The sequence below is a fragment of the Ceratotherium simum genome, chromosome 19, assembly GCF_057802395.1.
Source record: "Ceratotherium simum simum isolate JZ-2026a chromosome 19, ASM5780239v1, whole genome shotgun sequence".
NCBI lineage: Eukaryota > Metazoa > Chordata > Mammalia > Perissodactyla > Rhinocerotidae > Ceratotherium > Ceratotherium simum.
The window spans coordinates 337230-360745 of record NC_141918.1 but is presented as its reverse complement, the minus strand read 5'-3'; the positions used below and the strand labels follow the sequence as shown (position 1 = coordinate 360745).

At 38.5% G+C, this 23516-nt stretch overlaps 1 protein-coding gene and 1 non-coding gene across 2 annotated transcripts in view; both read right to left on the bottom strand.

Moving 5' to 3' along the window:
* Positions 1–430: 430 nt before the first annotated feature.
* The window catches only part of MTO1 (mitochondrial tRNA translation optimization 1), a 39422-nt gene continuing 16336 nt past the window's right edge, over positions 431–23516 (bottom strand). The window contains exons 10-12 of the mRNA XM_004422035.3: positions 19979–20097; positions 10846–11006; positions 431–9252 (exon numbers count right to left, since the gene is read on the bottom strand). Coding sequence (XP_004422092.2) covers positions 9091–9252; positions 10846–11006; positions 19979–20097 — 442 coding nt within the window. The 3' untranslated portion in view covers positions 431–9090. The remainder of the gene's footprint in view (positions 9253–10845; positions 11007–19978; positions 20098–23516) is intronic.
* Positions 22922–23029, bottom strand: LOC147914481 (U6 spliceosomal RNA). Its single transcript, XR_015555286.1, has one exon. It is a non-coding gene; the product is annotated as a U6 spliceosomal RNA (small nuclear RNA).

Sequence of the window (23516 nt, the reverse complement as noted above, 5' to 3'; positions counted from 1 at the left end):
AGGTTCCTTTCATTGTTTGAAACATTGTGTGTGCATGCACACAACACACGCACACACACAGAGTCTTGTATTAAATACAGTACAGTCTAGAAATGTTTCCTTTTATTTTATTTATTTTCCCCCCAAAGCTCCAGTAGATAGTTGTATGTCATAGCTGCACATCCTTCTAGCTGCTGTATGCGGGACGCGGCCTCAGCATGGCCGGAGAAGTGGTGCGTCGGTGCGCGCCGGGGATCTGAACCTGGGCCGCCAGCAGCGGAGTGCGCGCACTTAACCACCAAGCCACGGGGCCTGCCCGAAATGTTTCCTTTTAAATTTAAGCAATGAGTTCTTTATGCATTTTAATGTGCTGTTTTAAATTTGGATTGTCCATATTTTAAAAGGGTGTAGACCAACTTTAAAAGAGAATTCAAAGAGCAACCAACATAAGTAAAGACTAAAAATGATTTAATTATAAGGCACAGGATTAAAAAAATACTTGTTTAGTCCAGTAAACACTAGAAATGTATTGTCTGCAAGTATACGAAGAGGATTTTGAGTCTGCAGAGGATGCTGTTCAAAGTGAAATTCACTCTGAACTCCCCTACAGCCTCTAAACTCTGGGATAACACTTAAATTAGACTGAGTGCTGTAATGGTTCATTAAGCATGGCAGCTCCACAAATGCTCAGCATGACATAGGCTACAAAGGGTGGGAGTGGGAACTGGAGGTTAACCCAAGAGAAACAGACTGACATCCTAGATTGGTAGGGATGGAGAAACTTTTTTTTTCCCCTGATTTTTTTTTTTTAATTATTTTATTGAGGTCACAGTGGTTTATAACATTGTGAAATTTCAGGTGTACATTATTATTTATCAGTACTCTGTATAGACTGCATCCTGCTCACCACTGATAGTCTAATTTTTATCTGTCACCATATCTATGTGCCCCTTACCCCTTCCCACCGCCCTTGCCCTCTGGTAACCACTAATCTGTTCTCTTTGTCCATGTGTTTATCTTCCACATGAGTGAAATCATGTGGTGTTTGTCTTTCTCTGTCTGGCTTATTTTGCTTAACATAATGCCCTCAAGGTCCATTCATGTTGTTGCAAATGGGCTGATTTTGTCTTTTTTTGTGGCTGAGTAGTATTCCATTGTGTGTGTGTGTGTGTGTGTGTGTGTGTGTGTGTGTGTGTGTGTGTGTGTACGTATACAGACATCTTTATCCATTCATCAGTTGATGGGCACTTGGGTTGCTTCCATGTCTTGGCTATTGTGAATAATGCTGCAATGAACATAGGGGTGCATAAGTCTCTTTGAATTGTTGATTTCAAGTTCTTTGGATAAACACCCAGTAGTGGGATCGCTGGGTGGTATGGTAGTTCTATTTTTAATTTTTTGAGGAATCTCCATACTGTTTTCCATAGATGCTGCACCAGTTTGCATTCCCACCAGCTGTGTATGAGGGTTCCTGTTTCTCCACATCCTCTCCAACATTTGTTATTTTTTGTCTCAGTAACTATAGCCATTCTGACAGGTCTAAGGTGATATCTCATTGTAGTTTTGATTTGCATTTCCCTAATAATCAGTGATGTTGAACATCTTTTCATGTGCCTGTTGGCCAGCTGTGTATCTTCTTTGGAAAAATGTCTGTTCATGTCCTCTGCCCAGTTTTTGATCAGGTTGTTTGTTTTTTTGTTGTTGAGTTGTATGAGTTCTCTATATATTCTTTAGATTAACCCCTTATTGGATATATGATTTGCAAATATTTTTCGAGAAACATTTTATCCAGTGGAGGACCTCTGGATAAAAAACCCACTAAAAGTGGCAGAAAGGTATTGTGAAGTCAGAATACCTGCAATCCATGCTCAACAGCAACTTGCAATTATACTTTAATCACATCACTTAACCAGGCTGAAGCATAGGAAGGGATTGGATCAGTACAACTTGTTTTTTAAAGCTTTTTAGAAAAGTTCTTTGAGAAATACACATATGTAAAAGAATATTAGGGTTTTCCCATCAAGGAGTAGTGCTACTCAGATTAGTCTTTTCAAACTCTTCTGACTAGGATCCACAGTAAGAAATATTTTGTTTTGCAACACAGTATAAACACACACTGTATTTCATTGCATCTAAGACATTTTTAATTGGAAATCACAAATGCTGCCAATTATAATTTTAAAATACTATACTATTGATTATAGGACATGCACCAATTTAGAGGTCATAAAAAATAGAAAAAATGTATCTTAAAATTGATAAATATAATTTGTATATGAATTACTGAAACAAAAGTTTCAGAGAACAGTATTTACTACCAATGAGAAAAAATTAATTTCATGATCTGATAATGAATTGCAGTCAGCAGTTTGAAAAATGTTGATTTAGGTCAGTTACAGTAAAAAATGAGGTTCTAGATCAAAATAATTGCATCCTTTCGCTATGGTATAAAAGCATAGGGTTTCAACCTATACTTGTCCAGGCAGGCATTCAAGCAAGCCCAATGCTTACATTTGAAAGAAAGTTGGTCTTACCCACAAATCATAATAGCCCACCTCTCACTAGAAGGTGGAATGGCTTTCCTTTAGACTTGAATTTCTGTAATAGAATGTGAGTTCAGTTTTCTGCACAACTGAACTGCTCTAGTACTTCAATCAACAGTACAGATTATTTGTATTCTAGGTTCCTGAGCCAGTACACACTGTAAAATTAATTGCAGTCTAGGTTCTGAGACAATGGATATTTATGGAGGCAAGGCAGTTGGTTCTCACAGTTGTCTGGGCATCAGAATAACCTATGGAGCTGTTAAACACAGAGGCCAGGATCTTTCCAGGCAAACTGAATCAGAATTGCTTGTGATAAGGCTTGGCCATGTACTTTTATGAGCTCTACTGGGAATTCTGATGTCCAACCAGGTTTAAGAATCATTGCTCATGAGCTTGCCAATCATAAATTTCTTTAGAGTTTTTGTTTTTAATAACAGCTTTATTGATATGTCACATACTATAAAATTCACCCTTTTATTTATTTATTTTTTAATTAATTTTTTTTTGTGAGGAAGACTAGTCCTGAGCTAACATCCATGCCAATCCTCCTCTTTTTTTGCTGAGGAAGACTGGCCCTGGGCTAACATCTGTGCCCATCTTCCTCCACTTTATATGGGACGCCACCACAGCATGGCCTGACAAGCAGTGCATCGGTGCGCGCCTGGGATCTAAACCCGGGCCACCAGCAGGGGAGCACACGCACTTAACTGCTATGCCACGGGGCCAGCCCCTAAAATTCACTCTTTTAATGTACAATTCAATGGTCTTTAGTATCTTCACACAATTGTGCAACCATCACTATGATCTAGTTTCTGAACATTTTCATCACCTTAAAAAGAGGTGCCCTTTTTAAGGGCAAGGAAGAGGCCAGCCCATGGCTTAGCTGTTAAGTGCGCATGCAGTCTGGTGGCCTGGGGTTCAGATCCCGGGCGCGCACCGATGCACGGCTTCTCCAGCCATGCTGAGGCCGCGTCCCACATGCAGCAACTAGAAGGATGTGCAGCTATGACATACAACTATCTACTGGGGCTTTGGGGAAACAAAAGGAGGAGGATTGGCAATAGATGTTAGCTCAGAGCTGGTCTTCCTCAGCAAAAAGAGGAGGATTAGCACGGATGTTAGCTCAGGGCTGATCTTCCTCACAAAAAAAAAAAAATAAAAAATAAATAAATAAAATAAAAAGGGCGGGCAAGGAAGCCACCCAGAAGACTCTCTTTACAATCTGTTGGGTCAGTTTGCACACCAGCCTCAGGCCTAGACCAAACGCTGGGGGTACTGCAATGACCAAAGTTGGTTTAAACTAATGCAGATTTAGCTCCTGGAGCTGCAGAAGGAGAGAGAGTGAACAAATCACGTTCTTTTGGCAAGGAAGAGGACAGTGGACAGATATGGTTACTGGGAAGACAACCAGCAGTGTTTATCACAGGCAGGTTACTTAATATCTTCACGCCTTGTTTCCCGTCTCTAGAACGGGAGCAGCTTGATCGTGGTGTTGAGTGCAGTAATGCACGTGAAGCACTTAACTTCACATCTGGCACAAAGTAAACACAATTAGGTAAGAGCTACTTTTATCTTTTATAAAATCACTAATAAAAGCATTATTTTCCCTAAGGGATCATGTGATAAATTTCTCTTAGATTTTAGTAACAGGAAAAAGTTTTCCCCTGGTCCCCTTGATGAGACAAAAAGAACTATAGCATTGCCAGGAAGTTCAGAGCTGGACTTTACTTTTAAGAGGAATCTCTTTTCCTTAGCTGATCCTTAATTTTGAACTATTCTGTTTTCTTTAAAATGTGTCAACTATATTTTTAGAAATAAGCAGGGGATAAATCATCAATAAATTAAATCCAATAGGTTTTGGAGTCTGAGATACATATACCAATTAAATTCATTTGGCTTTTTAAAAAAGTAGTAAAATACAACATAAAATTTACCATCTTAACCATTTTTTTTTTTTTTTTTGTGAGGAACATCAGCCCTGAGCTAACATCCCTGCCAATCCTCCTCTTTTTGCTGAGGAAGACCGGCCCTGAGCTAACATTTATTGCCAATCCTCCTCCTTTTTTCTCCCTTTTCTCCCCAAAGCCCCAGCAGATAGTTGTACGTCATAGTTGCGCATCCTTCTAGTTGCTGTATGTGGGACATGGCCTCAGCATGGCTGGACATGGGCCAGCTATGGGCCACCTGTAGTGGAGTGCACGCACTTAACCACTAAGCCACGGGGCCGGCCCCCCATCTTAACCATTTTTACGTGTAAAGTGGCATTAAGTACATTCACACTGTTGTACAACAGTCACCACCATCCATCTCCAGGACTCTTTTCATCTTGTAAAACTGAAACTCTATACCCATTAAACAATAACTCCCTATTCCTCCCTCCCCCCAAATCCTGGCAACCACCATTCTAATTTGTCTCTATGAATCTGACTACTTTAGGTACCTCATGTAAGTGGAACCATACAATGTTTGTCCTTTGTGACTGGCTTGTTTCACTTAGCATAATGTCCTCAAAGTTCATCCATGCTGTAGTGTGTCAGAATTTCCTTCCTTTTAAAGGCTGAAAAATATTCCATTGTGTTTATATACATTTTGTTTATCCATGCATTGGTTGATGGACACTTACACTGCTTCCACCTTTTGGCTATTGTGAATAATGCTACTATGAACATGACCCTTGAACAGGGTCTTCGAGACCCAGCTTTCAGTCTTTTGGGTATATACCTAGGAGTGGAATTCTTGGATCATATGGTAATTCTACTTGTAACTTTGGGGGGAACTGTCATACTATTTTCCAAAGTGGCTGCATCATTTTACATTTCCACTAACAGTGCATTGGTTCCAATTTCTCAACAGCCTTGCCAATTCTTGTTATTTTCCTGTTTATTTGATAACAGCCATCCTAATAAGTGTGAGATGGTATCTCACTGTGTTTTTGATCTGCATTTTCCTAATGACTAGTGGTGTTGAGCATATTTTCACGTGGTTATTTGCCATTTGTGTATCTTCTTTGGAAAAATAACTGTTGAAGTCCTTTGCCCATTTTTTAATTGGGTTGTTTTTTTTTTTCCTGTTTTTTCGGTTGAGTTATAAGGAGTCTTATACATATTCTGGATATTAACTCCTTATCAGTTATACGATTTGCAAATATTTCATTCCATGCGTTACCTTTACACTCTGTTGACTGTCTTTTTACCTGGCTTTCAAATTAGAAAATACTAAAAATTTGCTTAATAAATAAAATGACTATCATAAAAATAAGCTTCAATATCATATTAGGAGCAGTGAAAAGCAGGGACAGTGCAGGAAGATAGAGAGAAAATGAACCTGAAGAGAATGTGAAGACAGAAGAGTATGGAGACAAAGAAAGGCAAACACAAAAGCATGTAGTTCATAATATTTGTGTCATAAATATTTTTATCCCATTTAATTATTCAGTTAAGTTTTAGTTTTGACATCTCTTGCTTCTAGTAATATTCATTCATTCATTCCTAAAGTACATCCTGAGTGTCTACAATTATGGCTTTGCCTGCAGTCAACAGGTTTTTATCATGTTAAGAGGTTAACAGAAGATAGAAATTAAGGTGGAATGAAGCAAGCGCAGTAACAGAAGTACTGTGCAGAGGGAGCCTGCAAGGGACAGTGTGCCTCTCCACTGTGTGCCTTCCAGCATAAGCAGCTCTGCTAGCTCTGAATGAGCCCTCGTCTGTTGGTGGCCTTCCCGGTATTTCTGACCACTTCTCTGGACAGGGCATTCTTCTAGGAGTTGAAGTTTCTGAAGTGGAAAAGCCATGGCTATTCCAATTTAGGTTGAAACTCAAAAAAAGATGAAATATTTTAAAACAATGAGTAATAAAATTCAAACTCTTGCCTATCAGGTGACTTCATAATTCAAGGCCAATTTAATTTAGCACAGGTCCCTATCTTCATCCTCCCTCCCCAACCAATGACAAATGCTTAGTGTTTCTTAGCTGTTTCCTCTTTATTTTGGTGTTCCTCTTGAAATGAACTTCAGTACCAAGCTTTTCTAACTACTGGGCAGTGTGGTCTGCAGTGGGTGGAGGAAATCACAGGTGTGGCCAACTTCTGTTGGAGGCTGACTATTGTCATTGTTGGGGGATTTCTATGAAGTAACTGGATTGAGCAAGGTTCCATTTTTAGCTGACTTTTTCCTAGGGCATCATACTCTGCAGCACTTCTGGCTACCAGCACCAGAAAGGTAGGCTGTTTTGAAACACTCCATTAAGTGAGGTAATTTTGCATAAGTTAACTATTTTAATTAATTTTGAAGTAAGTTTCTCTCATTTATTGTAAGCAAAAGAATCGAGCTTTTAAGTGTATAGCTTTGACTTCTATATAGACTACATTGTATTCACCACCAAAAGTCTAGTTGCCATCCGTCCCCATACAAATGACCCGCTTTATATCCATTTCACTTTCCCTCTACTCCCCTTCCCCTTTGGTAACCACCAGTCTGTTCTCTGTATCTCCCTTTGTGTGTGTTTGTTTATCTTCCACATCAGTGAGATCATACAGCATTTGTCCTTCTCCATCTGACTCATTTCACTTAGCATAATACACTCAAGGTCCATCCATGTTGTCACAAATGGCAAGACTGCATCTTTTCTTGTTATGGCTGAGTAGTATTTCATTCTGTATATATGCCACATCTTTATTCATTCATCTGTCAACGGGCACTTCTGTTGTTTGTCTTGGCTACTGTGAATACGATGTAGTCTATACAGAAGTTGAAATATAATGATGTACACATAAGTTAACATATTTTAAATTGTGGATTTAAAGAGGTTTCGCATCCTAAACTAAATGACAGAACCTATAACAAATGTTTTCCATCAAATATTTTTCAGTGAGACAGTTACTATTGTAATGTAATTGCATTAGAAACCTTAAATTTCTTTATATGTGTAGTGTCACTAGGCCCAAATTACAGCTGTCAAGAACCTTCCAAAGCATTTAGGAACTTTCTGCTTCCTCAAGATAAATTTTTGTTGTATTCTATTCAGTACGTACCTCATTCACTGCTTTTACTCCTATATTTAACTAGAAAAAAAAAAGTTTAAAAACAGTGATTTCCCTTCTAGTGCTAAGCAGTTGGCACAAAATACCTTCTTTTTAAAAATACAACATACTTTTATAATCAATATTGCTTCTGTAGTAAGAATTCTGCCCAGGAATAGCCATAATAACTAAAAGAAAAGTTATCACTTTTTGAAATTACTAAATCAAGTATCGAAAAGAATTCATCACTGCTAAATGATCCAGAGTTAGAAATGCTTGTTACTTGCTACTGATCTTGACTGCTTTATGGAGAGACTAAAATTAGCTGAAACAAATCCATGAAAACTGAGCTAAATCCAAGGGGCCATGTATGATTACAGCAACAAGATATTTGGCTGCCTCAGACTCATAATCAGGCTTAGCACATAGATCTGTAGCCAAAGTGACTTCTGGGCCCTTGGAACTGTCTTACGTACCTGCTGTGGCCTGAAGCTGACATGGGAGCTTCTCCCTAGGCTGATATCAGAGATCCAAGTTGACATTTCTAGGGACATGTAGGGCCCTCTGGCCCACTTGGCTGTATTCATTTTCTAGTCTATCCAGAAAGGTTGAGGTGTCTGAGGAGCCAGCCAAGGGCCCAGCTGGTCATCCCACTCTAACCCTTGTGACCACATATCATTGAAGATGCAGAGGAAGAGGAGTGCCAGCACATTCTAATTTTTTCTGTCAATTCTGACTTAAAACTAGGACAACACTAGTTACCAGTTATTAAGGGTTTGTCTTCAATGTTAAGTACTCGTGGCCGTGACAGTTTCATAAGAAAATATTGTATGATATAAAATGACTACCCTCATTCTCTCTTCCTTTATTTTATTCTCTCTTAACAAGGTTACCAAAAAGTTTTCCACATTATGGATGATAGGAAACTATGATGATTTCCAATATTTCTATTTTATAGAATTTTCATTAATGTTCAAAGACAATTACTGGTGACGATTTCCTGCAGAAATCTTAGAAGTCAACTTTCATCCTACGTACTACTTGCTAATATTGGAAATTAGCTGAATGATTCTGGATGATTTTGTATAGTTTCAAATTTTTAGCCCTAAGAATTTGAGGGCTTTGAAACTGCCTCCTAAACTAGCAGAATCAAGCAGAAGGCCGCTAACTTTCGAAGCAAGTTGAAAGATAAGAATTTTAATTTGGTACATTTAGTGGACAAAGTCCTCATGAGCAGGCAAATCTACAAGCTGAGTTTTTTTTCCAGGTTTAGTTTTAGGGCCACTATATCTCTCTTTGATGAACACTGCACAAAGTTACGTTAACAGGTTCACTGTATTAGAGCACCTGAGAGAAAGAGTATAAGGTAAGAGTTTATAACTATTTTCTCAGATACACAAAAAAAGCACAATTATAATCTCTGTCCTCTTCATAAATTAATGACAAACCCATAATAACCTAATAAGGTTATTTTAATGGGGGCTAAATATAAATACTTATCTCCTATCTATTCTCTTGTACTGATTAAAAGTCTTCTATGAATAGAAAGCTATAACTGTCTCTCTTCAAGTTTGTCTGTACCACGTAAGCATTGATCAGTTTTGGACAATTCATTCATTGCTGCCTGTCTTTGGTGAGTGGTCTTCACAAATCTGAGCAGATTGACGATGGCAGCAGGTGTCACTCCAGGAATACGACCAGCAGCCCCAATCTAAGAATTAAAACCACAAGAGAAACGTAAGTGAGCTGTGTCAAAATAAATCAAATCAAATCAAATTTATTTTCCTCCTATTAATCTATATATTATGGTTTATTTAATATTTTCAAAACTATTAGCTCAATATATCTTCAAAATAACTATAAAGTAGATAAAGGAAATGTGATTATTACTAATATTTTCATTTTGCAAAGTGGGGAAACTGAGGCTTAGCAATGTTAAAATGACTTGTCCAAGATCACACAACTAACAGATGTTAGCGTACCTACTTTTTCTTTTCATTAAATTAATATCCCCAGCAGGGTGCTGGGCAGCACCCTATAATTAATCTCAATATTTCTTTGATGTATTTTTACAGTGAAATGTGTGATTATTCACTCTAAGTGGTATAAAGACTAAACAGCTTCATGTCAGTTCACCACCAAATGAATCTGCAGCAAACGTCTGTCAGAGCTTTTTGTATTTCAGAATTGTGGATAAGGGGTTGTGAACTCTGATGACCAGTGCTGTGCAACTGAACTTTCTGTGATAATGAAAATTTTCTATAACATTTGCACTGTAATAATGCACTGTCCAACATAGTAGCCACCAGCCATATGTGGCTAATAAGCACTTGAAATGTGGCTACTATGACCGAAGAGTTGAATTTTCATTTTTATTTAATTTTAATTAATGTAAATGGTGACATTTGGCTAGTGGCCATCATGCTGGACAGTGCAGCCTATGATTGTCCATAAAAACATAACCCAAAATGAAGAGGATACATTATAGAGTTATAAAATTTAAGGCCTGTTTCTCTGGTTTTCATGATGACTATTGCTAAGAACACTATGTTATATTGATGAAATCACTCCTCCCTTTAACAATTATTTTTTTCACAAACCATATTTTTGTTAAATGCCTTTTTATTTTATGAACCACTACTAAAAAAAAAAACAAAAACAAAACACTGCCCATTAAACTATGATACACCATCAATTTTTAGGGTACAACTAAGTTTCAGGGATGTTAAAATGTGCACCTCAGAATCAATAAATATAGCTTCTCGATCTTTAAATATTTGTTATTATAAGTGTAATACTATATAACAGTTTTTTACAGATGTGCCATGCGTGCATATGTGCGCGTGTGCGCACACACACACACAGAAACTGAGGCCGAAGCATGGAGTGGGGGACCTCTGTGGCTCCCTTCTTTCCCCTAAGAGCTCCCAAGCAACACTATGGAACCCCTAGGGAGGGATCCAAGAAGTGGTTTGAAAACCACTGATATGTATTATATTTTAACCTAAAGTGCTTTAAGTCATGCATATAGTTTGCATTGATGGTTTAGCACATGGTTGAGACTAGAAAATAATTATAATCAACCCAATTCTTGACTTCTAGTTATTTATTTAGACTAAGCTTTTTCATCTCTCAAAAACGTACCAACTTCTGTGATATACAGAGATATATGAAAATAAGAGGTTAAGTTTTTTATGATGAAATGAAACATTAGTTATGTGGCCATTGTAAATCCAGGTTTAAAAAAATTAAAGCACTGCCTCTTTATTTATAATCTGTTCCTATGCACTGTCTTTTATCTTACCGTCTGTGGGCGACTGAACTGTAACTTCTCTCGAACTTCATAGGACAAAGACACATCTCTGAGAGTCAAATAATCTAGGTCTTCTGGCAGTTGGAGAGCTTCATCTCGCTGAACTTCCTTTATTTCTTGTTGCTGATGGAATAACACTGATTCATAAGTGGCTGGTGAACAAAATTAATTATGTTATGACACTCAGATTATTTTAACAACTTACATTTTTATAGCTTTTCCCAATTTACAAAGAGCTTTTGCATATGTTATACCATTTACCACTTATCCCAACACCATGAGACAGGTGGGGTAGGTGCTCCCTTCCAGAGACGAGGAAATTGAGGCTCACACGAAGAGAGGTGCTATCTTGCATATTAACTGCAACATTCTGTCTGGTAGTTTATTGCATGTCTTTTTCATTTCAAAAATCTAGAAAATTAAAGGTAAAAAAAGAAACTGCTTTCCCTCTCAGTGCAAATTTTGGTGGAACATTTCCCTCAATAGGCTTTCGGTTTGAATTTTAAGTCCTCAAGATAGGATGTTTCTCCTAGAAAAGTTTTCTGAATTATGTCTATATAAAGCTATAATTTAAAAAAGCAGAGCTTCTCAGTTGACAATATACAATTTAAATAGTTTAACTAAGGTTTTACTCAGAAGTTAAGTTGAAAAGATAATTCTGCAATTATTTTGTAATCAAAGCATTCTGTTCTTAGAAAAATAAATTCAGAACCTGTTTTAAAACCTAAATTGAGGTGGGCATTCTGTCCTCTTCAAGAAAGCAAGCCTTCCCTAAAGGTTTTGGTAGCATCTGTTTCCATCACTTAACTTGCAGCCAGAAAATCTCAGCTCTGAGCCTGGCTCTACCAGTGAATTACCCTCTGACTATGGGCACGTCATTATCCTTCTGAGCCTCAACTTCTTTATCTAGAAGTTTTAAGGGCTGACCCAGATGACTTCTGAAGCTCTTCATGGCAACAAAGGGTAACTGTGAAGTGCCCAGGCCTTGCAGTCAGACAAGCCAGGTTCAGACTCCAGCTCCGCCACTCACCAACTGTGTGATCTTGGGCAAGTGACCATTTGTCTGTAGAATTAACACAATAATGCTAATACCTAGCCTTCACAGGACAGTTCTAAGTATCAAAGAAAATAATGCATGTCAAGGGCTTAATACAACATTGTAATATAACAAATTAGTATAATAAGTTGTAATATAATTTTATGACTCATGCATAGACTCTTCAGGGGATCATGGAATATAAATGAGGTAATGTATGTTAAAAGTATATTTATCTAATCTTTCAAATATGTATATACCAAAATGAGAGATAATACAAAGAAAAATTTGAAATTGATTTCTGTCCTCAAGAAACTTGTTGTCGAGTGGAGGATGTAGTGATTTGAAAACCACTGATATGTGTTCTATTTTAACCTAGTGTGGTTTCTTTTAAGCCATGGATATAAATTAGAGTCTTTATATGTGTCAGAGTCTTAAAAGAACAAGGCAAAAAAGTAGCTACTCCATGGCGGAAGTCAGGCTTTCCTATAAATAAGTTAAAGATAATTCTTTTTCTTCCATTTATTTTATTGAGGTCAAAATGGTTTATAACATCGTGTAATTTCAGATGTACATTATTATTTTCAGTTTCTGTATCTACTGCATCGTGCTCACCACCAATAGTCTAATTTTTACCCGTCACCATATATATGTGTCCCTTTACCCTTTTCGCCCACAGCCCACTCCACCCCTTTTCCCTCTGGTAACCACTAATGTGTTCTCTTTATCAATGTGTTTCTTTATCTTCCACATATGAGTGAAATCATACGTTGTTTGTCTTTCTCATTTCACTTAACATCACACCCTCAAGGTCCATCCATGTTGTTGCAAATGGGACAATTTTGTCTTTTTTATGGCTGAGTAGTATTCCATTGTATATATACACCACATCTTCTTTATCCATTCATCAGTTGATGGGCACTTGGGTTGCTTCCACGTCTTGGCTATTGTGAATAATGCTGCAATGAACATAGGGGTGCACAAGTTTCATTGAATTATTGATTTCAAGTTCTTTGGATAAATACCCAGTAGTGGGATGGCTGGATCGTATGGTATTTCTATTTTTAATTTTCTGAGAAATCTCCATATTGTTTTCCACAGTGGCTCCATCAAGTGTGCATTCCCACCAGTGGTGTATCAGGGTGCCCTTTTCTCCACATCCTCTCCAACATTTGTTATTTTTTGTCTTGGTAATTATAGCCATTCTGACAGGTCTAAGGTGATATCGCATTGTAGTTTTGATTTGCATTTCCCTAATAATTAGTGATGTTGAACATCTTTTCACATGCCTGTTGGCCATCTGTGTATCTTCTTTGGAAAATGTCTGTTCATATCTTTTGCCCATTTTTTGATTGGGTTGTTTGTTTTCCTGTTGTTGAGTAGTATGAGTTCTTTATATATTTTGGAAATTAACCCCTTATCGGATAAATGGTTTGCAAATATTTTCTCCCACTTGGTGGGTTGTCTTTTCCTTTTGTTCCTGGTTTCCTCTGCCTTGCAGAGAAGCTTTTTAGTCTGATGTAGGCCGATTGGTTTATTTTTTCCCTTTGTTTCCCTTGCCTGAGTAGACATGGTATTCGAAAAGATGCTACTAAGACTAATGTCAAAGAGTGTACTGCCTATATTTTCTTCTAGGAGTTTCATGGTTTCACATCTTACCTTCAAGTTTTTAATCCATTTTGAGTTAATTTTTGTGTCTGGTGCAAAATAATGGTTTATGTTCATTCTTTTGCATGTGGCTGTCCCGTGTTCCCAACACCATTTAATGAGGAGACTTTCCTTTGTCCATTGTATGTTCTTGGCTCCTTTGTCAAAGATTAGCTGTCCATAGATGTGTGGTTTTATTTCTGGGCTTTCAATTCTGTTCCATTGATGTGTGTGTCTGTTTTTGTGCCAGTACCATGCTGTTTTGGTTACTATAGCTTTGTAGTATATTTTGAAGTCAGGAATTGTGATGCCTCCAGCTTTGTTCTTTTTCCTCAGGATTCCTTTAGCTATTCGGGGTCTTTTGTTGCCACATATGAATTTTGGGATTCTTTGTTCTATTTCCATGAAGAATGCCATTGGGATTCTGATTGGGATCGCAATGAATCTACAGATTGCTTTAGGTAATATGGGCATTTTAACTATGTTTATTCTTTTAATCCACGTGCATGGAATATCTTTCCATTTCCTTATGTCACCTTCGATTTCTTTCAATAATGTCTTAATAGTTTTCAGTGTATAGGTCTTTCACCTCCTTGGTTAAATTAATTCCAAGATATTTTATTCTTTTTGTTGCAATTGTAAATGGGATTGTATTCTCGAATTCTCTTTCTGCTAGTTCATTATGAACGTATATAAATGCAACTGATTTTTCTAAGTTGATTTTGTATCCTGCAACTTTGTTGTGGTTGTTAATTATTTCTAACAGCTTTCTTGTGGAATCTTTAGGGTTTTCTATATATTGAATCATGTCGTCCACAAACAGTGACAGTTTTACTTCTTCCTTTCCAATTTGGATGCCTTTTATTTCTCTTTCTTGCCTAACTGCTCTGGCCAAAACCTCCAGTACTGTGTTGAATAGGAGTGGCGAGAGTGGGCACCCTTGTCTTGTTCCTGTTCTCAGAGGAAGACTTTCAGCTTTTCCCTGTTAAGTATCATGTTGGCTGTGGTTTTGTCATATACGGTCTTTATTATGTTGAAGTACTTTCCTTCTATACCCATTTTATTGAGAGTTTTTATCCTAAATGCATGTTGGATCTTGTCAAATGCTTTCTCTGCATCTACTGAGACGATCATCTGATTTTTATTCCTCATTTTGTTAATGTGGTGTATCACACTGATGGATTTGTCGATGTTGAACCATTCCTGAGTCCCTGGTATAAATCCCACTTGATCATGGTGTATGATCCTTTCAATGTATTGCTGTATTTGGTTTGCCAATATTTTGTTGAGGATTTTTGCATCTATGTTCATCAGTGATATTGGCCTGTAATTTTCCTTCTATGTGTTGTCCCTGCCTGGTTTTGGTATCAGGGTGATGATGTTGGTCTCATAGAATGAGTTAGGAAGTGTTCCAACTTCCTCAATTTTTTTGTAATAGTTTGAGAAGGATTAGTATTAAATCTTCTTTGAATGTTTGGCAGAATTCTCCAGAGAAGCCATCTGGTCCTGGACTTTTGTTTTTTGGATTACCGTTTCAATCTCTTTACTTGTGATTGGTCTATTCAGATTCTCTAATTCCTCTTGGTTCAGTTTCTGGAGGTTATATGAGTCTAAGAATGTATCTGTTTCTTCTAGGGTATACACTTTGTTGGCATATAGGTTTTCATAGTATTCTCTTATAATTCTTTTTATTTCTGTGGTATTCGTTGTCATTTTTCCTCTTTCATTTCTAATTTATTTAAGCCTTCTCTCTTTTTTTCTTAGTGAGTCTGGCTAAGGGTTTGTCAATTTTGTGTATCTTCTCAAAGAACCAGCTCTTAGTTTCATTGATCTTTTCTTTTGTCTTTTAGTTCTCTATTTCATTTATTTTTGCTCTGATTTTCATTCTTTCCCTCCTTCTGCTGACTTTGGGCTTTGTTTTTCTTTTTCTTGTTCAGTTAGGTGTTGTTTAACATTAATTGAGATTCTTCTTGTTTCTTGAGGAGGGCCTGTATTGCTATGAGTTTCCCTCTTAGAACTGCTTTTGCTGCATCCCATAAGAGTTGGTATGATGTATTTTCATTTTCATTTGTCTCCAGGTATTTTTTGATTTCTCCTTTGATTTCTTCATTGATCCAACGGTTGTTCAGTAGCATGCTGTTTAGTCTCCACATATTTGTCACTTTCCCAGCTTTTTTCTTGTAGTTGACTTCTAGTTTCATGGCATTGTCATCAAAAAAGATGCTTAATATGATTTCAATCCTCTTAGATTTATTGAGGCTTGCCTTGTTTCCCAACATATGGTCTATCTTTGAGAATGTTCCATGTGCACTTGAGAAGAATGTGTATTTTGCTGTTTGTGGATGGAATGTTCCATATATATCAAGTCCATCAGCTCAAGTGTTTCATTTAAATCCACTATTTCCTTGCTGACTTTCTGTCTGGATGATCTATCCATTGATGTAAGCGGGGTGTTGAAGTCCCCTACTATTATTGTATTGCTGTCAATTTCTCCCTTTAGGTCTGTTAATAGTTGCTTTATGTACTTTGGTGCTCCTGTGTTAGGTGCATATATGTTCATAAGTGTTATGTCCTCTTGGTGGAATGTCCCTTTTAGCATTATATACTGCCCCTCTTTGTCTCCCATTGTTTTTTTAATCTTGAAGTCTGCTTTGTCTGATATAAGTATGGCAACACCTGCTTTCTTTTGCTTTCCATTTACTTGGAGTATTGTCTTTCATCCCTTCACTTTGAGCCTGTGTTTATCTTTAGAGCTGAGATGTGTTTCCTGGAGGCAGCATATTGTTGGATCTTGTTTTTTAATCCATCCAGCCACTCAGTGTCTTTTGATTGGAGAATCCAATCCATTTACATTTCGAGTGATTATCGATATATGAGGACTTAAAACTGCCAGTTTATCTCTTCTTTTCCTGTTGTTCTATATTTCCCTTGTTTCTCTTCCCTTGTATTTCTGACTGCCATTTCAGTTTGGCGGTTTTCTGTGACAGTTTTCTCTTTATTTATGATTTGTATCTCTGCTCTGATTTTTTGTTTAGTGGTTACCATGAGGTTTGTATAAAGGATGTCATAGATGAGCTAGTCTATTTTCTGATAGCCTCTTATCTCCATTAGCCTAGGCAGGTTCCATTCCTTTCCCCTTCCCCTTCTAAGTTATTGTCGTCACAAATTATTCTGTGTTGTCGGTTTGTGATTAAAATGAAGTTTATAGTCATTTTTCATGCTTTCCTTCCCTCTATCTTTTGTTATAATTGTTTGCTAACCTGTTCTGATAGAGAGCTGCAGTTTTCTGAGTCTGTCTCCCTATTTATCTCCTTGCTCAAGGCTTTGTAAACCTTTGCCCTTTTGTTTCAGGTATGAGGCATCCTTGATCACTCCCTCAGCTTTTGTTTATCTGAGAAAGCTTTTACTTCTCCACTGTATCTGAAGGATAGTTTCATTGGATAGAGTATTCTTGGCTGAAAGTTTTTGTCATTCAGAATTTTGAATATATCATTCCAATGACACCAAGCTGTAAGGTTTCTGCTGAGAAATCTCCTGAAAGCCTGGTAGGGGTTCCTTTGTAGATTATTCTCTTCTGCCTTGCTGCCCTTAATATTTTTTCTTTGTCATTGACTTTTGCCAGTTTTAATAGTATATGCCTTGGAGAAGGTCTTTTGCATTGATGTTAATAGGAGTTCCATTGGCTTCACATACCTGTAAGTCCAGTTCCTTCCCCTGGTTTGGGAAATTCTCAGCTATTTCTTTGAACAAGCTCTCTGCTCCTTTCTCCCCCTCTTCTCCCTCTGAAGTACCTATAATACTTATGTTGCATTTCCTAATTGAGTTGGATATTTCTTGAAGAATTTCTTCATTTTTTAAAGTCTTAGTTCTCTCTCCTCTTCCACCTGAAGCATTTCCATATTTCTGTCCTCTAAATTACTAATTCTGTCCTCCATAATGTCAGCTCCGTTTTTTAAGTTTTCTAGATTGTTTTATATCTCATTCATTGTGTTCTTCATCTCCTGAATTTCTGTTTCGTTTTTTCTTAGAGTTTCAATCTCTTTGGTGAAGAATTCCTCTGCTCATTAATTATATTCCTGAGTTCACTGAACTGTCTTTCTGAGTTTTCCTGTAACTCACTGAGTTTCTTTACGACAACTACATTGAATTCTCTGTCATTTAGATTGTAAATTTCTGTGCCTTCAAGATTGGTTTCTGGAGATTTGTCATTTTCCTTCTGCTCTGGAGTGTTAATGTAGTTCTTCATGGTGTTTGATGAAGTGATCCTTTGCTGGCGCATAAGGACAGTATCAGGTCACAGATTCTACCTGCCACCACTGGGTGGGGACAGGAGCTGTGTTTTCTGAATCCACTGTGTCTGCTGAAAGTTGTGCTGGTGGGGCTCGTCTGCATTTGCCTGCTGGCTGCAGCTGCTTGGCAGGTCACACACACACACGCAGGCACTCTGGTGCAGATCTGCCGCCTTGGGTGGGGACCGGCGGAGGTGGTACACTAGGCAGGTAGGGGAGGGGGGCTTCCTTTCACGCATGTGTGGGTCTGCTCTGCAGTTACAGGTGGTTCACCCGGGCTGCTGCACATGGGCGGGGGCCCACGCGGTGGTTGAGCCATGCCACTCTGTGGGAAGCGTTGCTGCCACTCCAAAAGCGAAAGCGTTCGCGCGCAGGGCTGCCTGCTCCCCTACCTCTTCTTACAGTTGTGTGCTAGCTGCTGCGTGAGGACCCGTGACCTAGATCACTTCTGATGGGGAGCAAGGGGGGAGGGGATCTGCTCACTTCCTTCCACTGCTTCCCGGGGATCCAGTACCCCCACCTTCAGATGTGTGGCTTGTGGATCTCTCAGATGTCCTGTTGTGCTTTGTAGGGAACCCACTCTTGGTTAATGAATGTCTGTTTGGTTGTAACTTAGTGGGGAGAGACTAACGGAACAGCTCACTCCACCATGATGCTGAAGTTATTCTCTAAGGATAATTATTCTTTTTTTTTTCATTTTGTGAGGACTATTAACCTTGAGCAACATCCGATGCCAATCCTCCTCTTTTTTTTTGCTAAAGAAGATTGGTCCTGGGCTAACATCCGTGGCTATCCTCCTCTACTTTGTATGGGATGCTCCCACAGCACGGCTTGATAAGCGGTGCGTTCGTCTGTGCCTGGGATCCAAAACTGCAAACCCTGGGCTGCGGAAGCAGAGCACATGAACCTAACTGCTACACCGCCAGTCCGGCCCCTAAAGATAATTATTCTTGATTATTCTAACCTGAACCTGGTGATTTATTGGACAAAGTAAAATTGCAAACCAAGTTTAAAATATAGAATTCAATCGCCTTTTCCCAGGTTCTAACAGCCTAAATGTTCAATCAGGTAGTTTTTACTCAATAGAGAAATCAGAATCTTGAAACAAAAGGTCAACATTACTCCTTACACATTAGTATACTACTAGTGTCTGGTCATTTGGAAGAATGATTCTAGAGTTTTGGTGAGTTTCCTTTTGTTGCTAGACTTTTGTTAGCAACAAAAGTCCATGGTGGGATGGTAAGGAGCACTTGTGTCATCCTATATATACAGCCAAAGCATAGCAATGTGACAGACCTCTCTGGAACTGAAAGAAAAGGCCACTTCTAGAAGGAATGCAGCATTCTCACCACCTTCACTGGTCCTCAAGGACCTGAAGTCCTTTCTTGCTTGAACAGTACATCATCATCCAACTTTTCTTACCCTTGTCCCCATCTCATTCTGTTCCTTGCCTTTTTCTCCACATAATTTCCCACCCCAAGAAAAAACATCATCTATCAAAATGCAGAAGCTGATATTATTCTCAGTATTTTTTGTTTATGCTTGAGATTTTTCATAATGAGAAACTTTAAAAAAATACAGTGCAACTATAAAAGTCATCTGTGGATTTGATGGTCAATACATTGACCCAAAGTATGAGAGCATACCATGTGTTATAATGTACAGGGCCAGACTCTGGATTTCTTTACCTGATACAAAGTATCTGTTAACGGTAGAGTATTCTAGTATATTGTCAAAGCCAAAGACAGTATTATTTTTCTTATTATTAGAATATTAGATGGGGAAAATATAAAAAGGAAGTTCAAAGAAAAAAAAGTAGTTTTTTTTATTTAAAGGAGAACTCTACAGTAGCACTTCCCGAACTTGAAATGTGCACACAGATCACCTAGGGATCTTGTTAAAATGCAGATGCTTACTCAGTGGATCTGGGGTGGAGCCTGAGATTCTGCATTCCTAAGAAACTCTCACCTGTTGCAATGCTGCTAGCCTGGGAACCTCACTTTGAGTAGCACAGAGCCTAAGACTATGCTGGTCCTATGGCAATAACGGCTCCACTTGACATAGGGCTGTTAATGGATCTGCTGTCCACTCATAATCCGCACAAATGGAAAAGAGAGCATATAGCCATCTTAAGTAAAAAAGTATTTTCTACCTTCTATTTTCAGTCTTTCAGCTAGCTCTCTACATTCACTGTACTTCTTCAAGGGCTCTGGAACAGCCTTGGCCAACATCTCTGTGTTAACTTCCTCGTACTTCAGAACATCTAGAGCTCTGCAAATACACAAAAGTTTCATTAACACTGGGGTCCATATCATATAAGGCAGATTAAGAACAAGATTCCTGGGAAATGATACCAAATCTCAGAATAAATAATATCCAAGATACTCCTAGTTCTTTCCACGTACAGTGAGCAAATGCAGCAGCATCTGCAACACAAGAGGACCTCAGTAAGATTTGTGTGTGATTCTCCCCAACTCCCTTCCTTTATCATGAGAAATTAGTTGTAAAGATTGCACTGCTATAATCCATCTGTCCTCGCTTTCTTATAAGGACAGAGTATCCTCTGATAACAAGGGTTTGATTGAATTCTCTAAGAATTTACATCTAAGCCACATTAAGTCCATGTCCTGTGAATGAGTCATCTTTTTGCATGCTCAGAACCAGCTGAAAGAGGGCCAGCCCCGTGGCTTAGGAGTTAGGTGCGCACGCTCCGCTGCTGGGCGCCGGGTTCGGATCCCAGGCGTGCACCGACGCACCGCTTCTCTGGTCATGCTGAGGCCGCGTCCCACATACAGCAACTAGAAGGATGTGCAGCTATGACAGGCAACTATCTACTGGGGCTTTAGGGGAAAAAATAAATAAATAAATAAAATTATTAAAAAAAAAAAAAAAAAAGAACCAGCTGAAAGAGATCTCCTGCTTGCTCCAAGACTGCAAAATATTCTGCAGTTTCCTTCTCATTTTGTTTGGTTCTCACAAGGTCTCACTCATCTGTATAGTTTCTCTACATTTACTGCCTTAATTTATTTTATTTTTATTTACTTTGATCTTTCCCTCTTTTTTTTTTTTTTTTTTTTTGGTGAGGAAAATTGGCCCTGGGCTGACATCTGTGCCCATCTTCCTCTACTGTATATGGGACGCCACCACAGCATGGCTTAACAAGCAGTGCATTGGTCCATGCCCAGGATCCGAACCTGCAAACCCCGGGGCCACTGAAGCAGGGCACGCAAACTTAACCACTACGCCACCAGGCCGGCCCCAATAGATTGCTTTTTTGATAAATTCTGTCTGCCCCAAACCAATTAAACCAATTAATTATCAAGTCAACAGAAAGTCAGATCTGCCCATCCAGGGGTCCCAACAACCTTCTTTACAGCTCCTGCTATTATCACAGTCAAGCATTATCACCCTCTGCAGATGCCTGACTCATCTCTTCCTCAGATGGCCCGCTCTAGGAAAGTCCAGAAATTCTCTTCTCACAAGGAACTGGTCAGCTTTGTTGTGCTCCAGGAGACAAGTTAGGTCAAGCAATTACAGAGGCTTCATCAGATAAACTACAATGAAACCACATAAGCCTAAGCCCCAAAACAGAAATGGCTGTCCTTTTAAAATTATAGAACATAGTGGAACACACCTCCTCATGACTAACCAAACAGTTACCCTGGAATCTAGGAGGATGGTTGACCTCAAAGAAGAGCCCTTGACCACCTAACTTAAAAAAATTTAAATAACTGGTTTACAAGGCTTGGAGCTGTACTTAGGTGCAAACTTCAAAACCTGCTTTGAATGAAGCCTAAGCTTCAGAGCCCAGAGCTCTGACACAGAAAGGACAAGTCAGCACACTTCAGCAGAACACGAGAGACAATGTCTGAGCTAACACATCAGTGCATCTCCCTGTAATCCTGGAAGGAAATGCGTGTGCATGTACACTGTGTATCTCTTGTTAAAATGCCTGCTCCAAGTCTGGTTCAACTTGTCAGTGCTTAGTACAGAGCCTCGCATATATGCAGTGAATGCAATAAATGTATTTTGACCAATCTGCTATCTTTTTAGCTTTATATATGTAGGCATTGATAAAGTGAGTTCCTGTAGCAAGGCTGAAGGCTAGGCTGTAAATATTCTGCAAAAATCCAATATGGGGACGGGGACACTATTTCCTCTTGAAGGGAAAGATACCTGAATTAAAAAGGAAAGCATCTTCCCAAATTACTTTTTTTAAAAAAAATCACCTTAACAAAATGGCTAAAATGCTAATTAATGAATAAAAATATGAAAAAGGAGGCTATCAGTTTTATATTTTTACCAAACTAATCCCGTTAGTAAACTGTTGAAAACTTCCACTGCTCACTATGATTTCAATACACATTAGTCACATTTAACGCAAATTTTAATTATATAAATTTGAAATAGTACAATATTTGATCAAAACAAAGCATAATGTTATAAATTCTTTGTGCAAAGTTTGAAATAATGTGAACCCTCCTAAATTGAAACAAATAGTTGGAAAATTGAGTGAATTATAAACTATGTAAATACTGCTGCTCTCTCCCAGTGCCACTTAGCTGGTAAACAAATATATCCACCATCCTTATTTGTGAATCAGGCTGTCATTCCTGTGAATGAGGTCCCCAAGTGTGGGTGACTACTATGCAGGTTCTTTAATACTTACTATAATTAAAAATCTGCTTAATATCCTCTAACAGGGGCGCCAGTGCTTTGGGAAATTCCCATGAAAGTAAAAACTTGGGACCAGAAGTTGTAAACAGTAAAACACCATGATGGATGAAAGCAAACAAGGACATATTATGCCAGGCTGTTAATTAAGGAGAGAGTATTTGGAAACATTAGATAATAAAAAGCAGCATTAAAATGGGTATACCTTTAACTCCACAAAAATCCCTCACAAGGAAAACAGAGGTTAAAGAAAAGGGAAACATATACTGAAGACACAGCTGCAAGATTTATGCCCCATCTGTGCTTCTAAGCTACAACTGCAGATGCCTGCTGAGCACCCCCTCCCCCCAATTAGCTTACTGAAAAAAGTTTTTTGAGATAACATTGATTTTTAGCACTGAATAAATTTCAGGTGTACATCAAAAATCTGGAACACTTCATGACTCTGCACGTCACCCTTGTACAGGAACCACGCTAATCTTCTCTGTATCATTCCAATTTTAGTATCTGTGCTGGCCAAAATGGGCACAGCTTACTTTTTTCTTTTTTTTTTTTTGTGAGGAAGATCAGCCCTGAGCTAACATCCATGCTAATCCTCCTCTTTTTGCTGAGGAAGACCGGCTCTGAGCTAACATCTATCGCCAATCCTCCTCCTTTTTTTGTCCCCCAAAGCCCCAGTAGATAGTTGTATGTCATAGTTGCACATCCTTCTAGTTGCTGTATGTGGGACGCAGCCTCAGCATGGCTGGAGAAACGGTGCGTCGGTCCGCGCCCGAGATCCGAACCTGGGCCGCCAGTAGCAGAGCGCGCACACTTAACCGCTAAGCCATGGGGCTGGCCCACAGCTTACTTTTTTTTAATGGGAAAAATTAGTGCTGAAATATGCAGATTTTGCATTATGCAAGGTCCTTAGGAATATATCTCTAAAGTAAAAAGCTCTCCATTAATGTGCCTTAGACTCAAAGTCCATATAACCAGAATGATAAAAACAAGGACAAAACACCCCTAAAATGTAG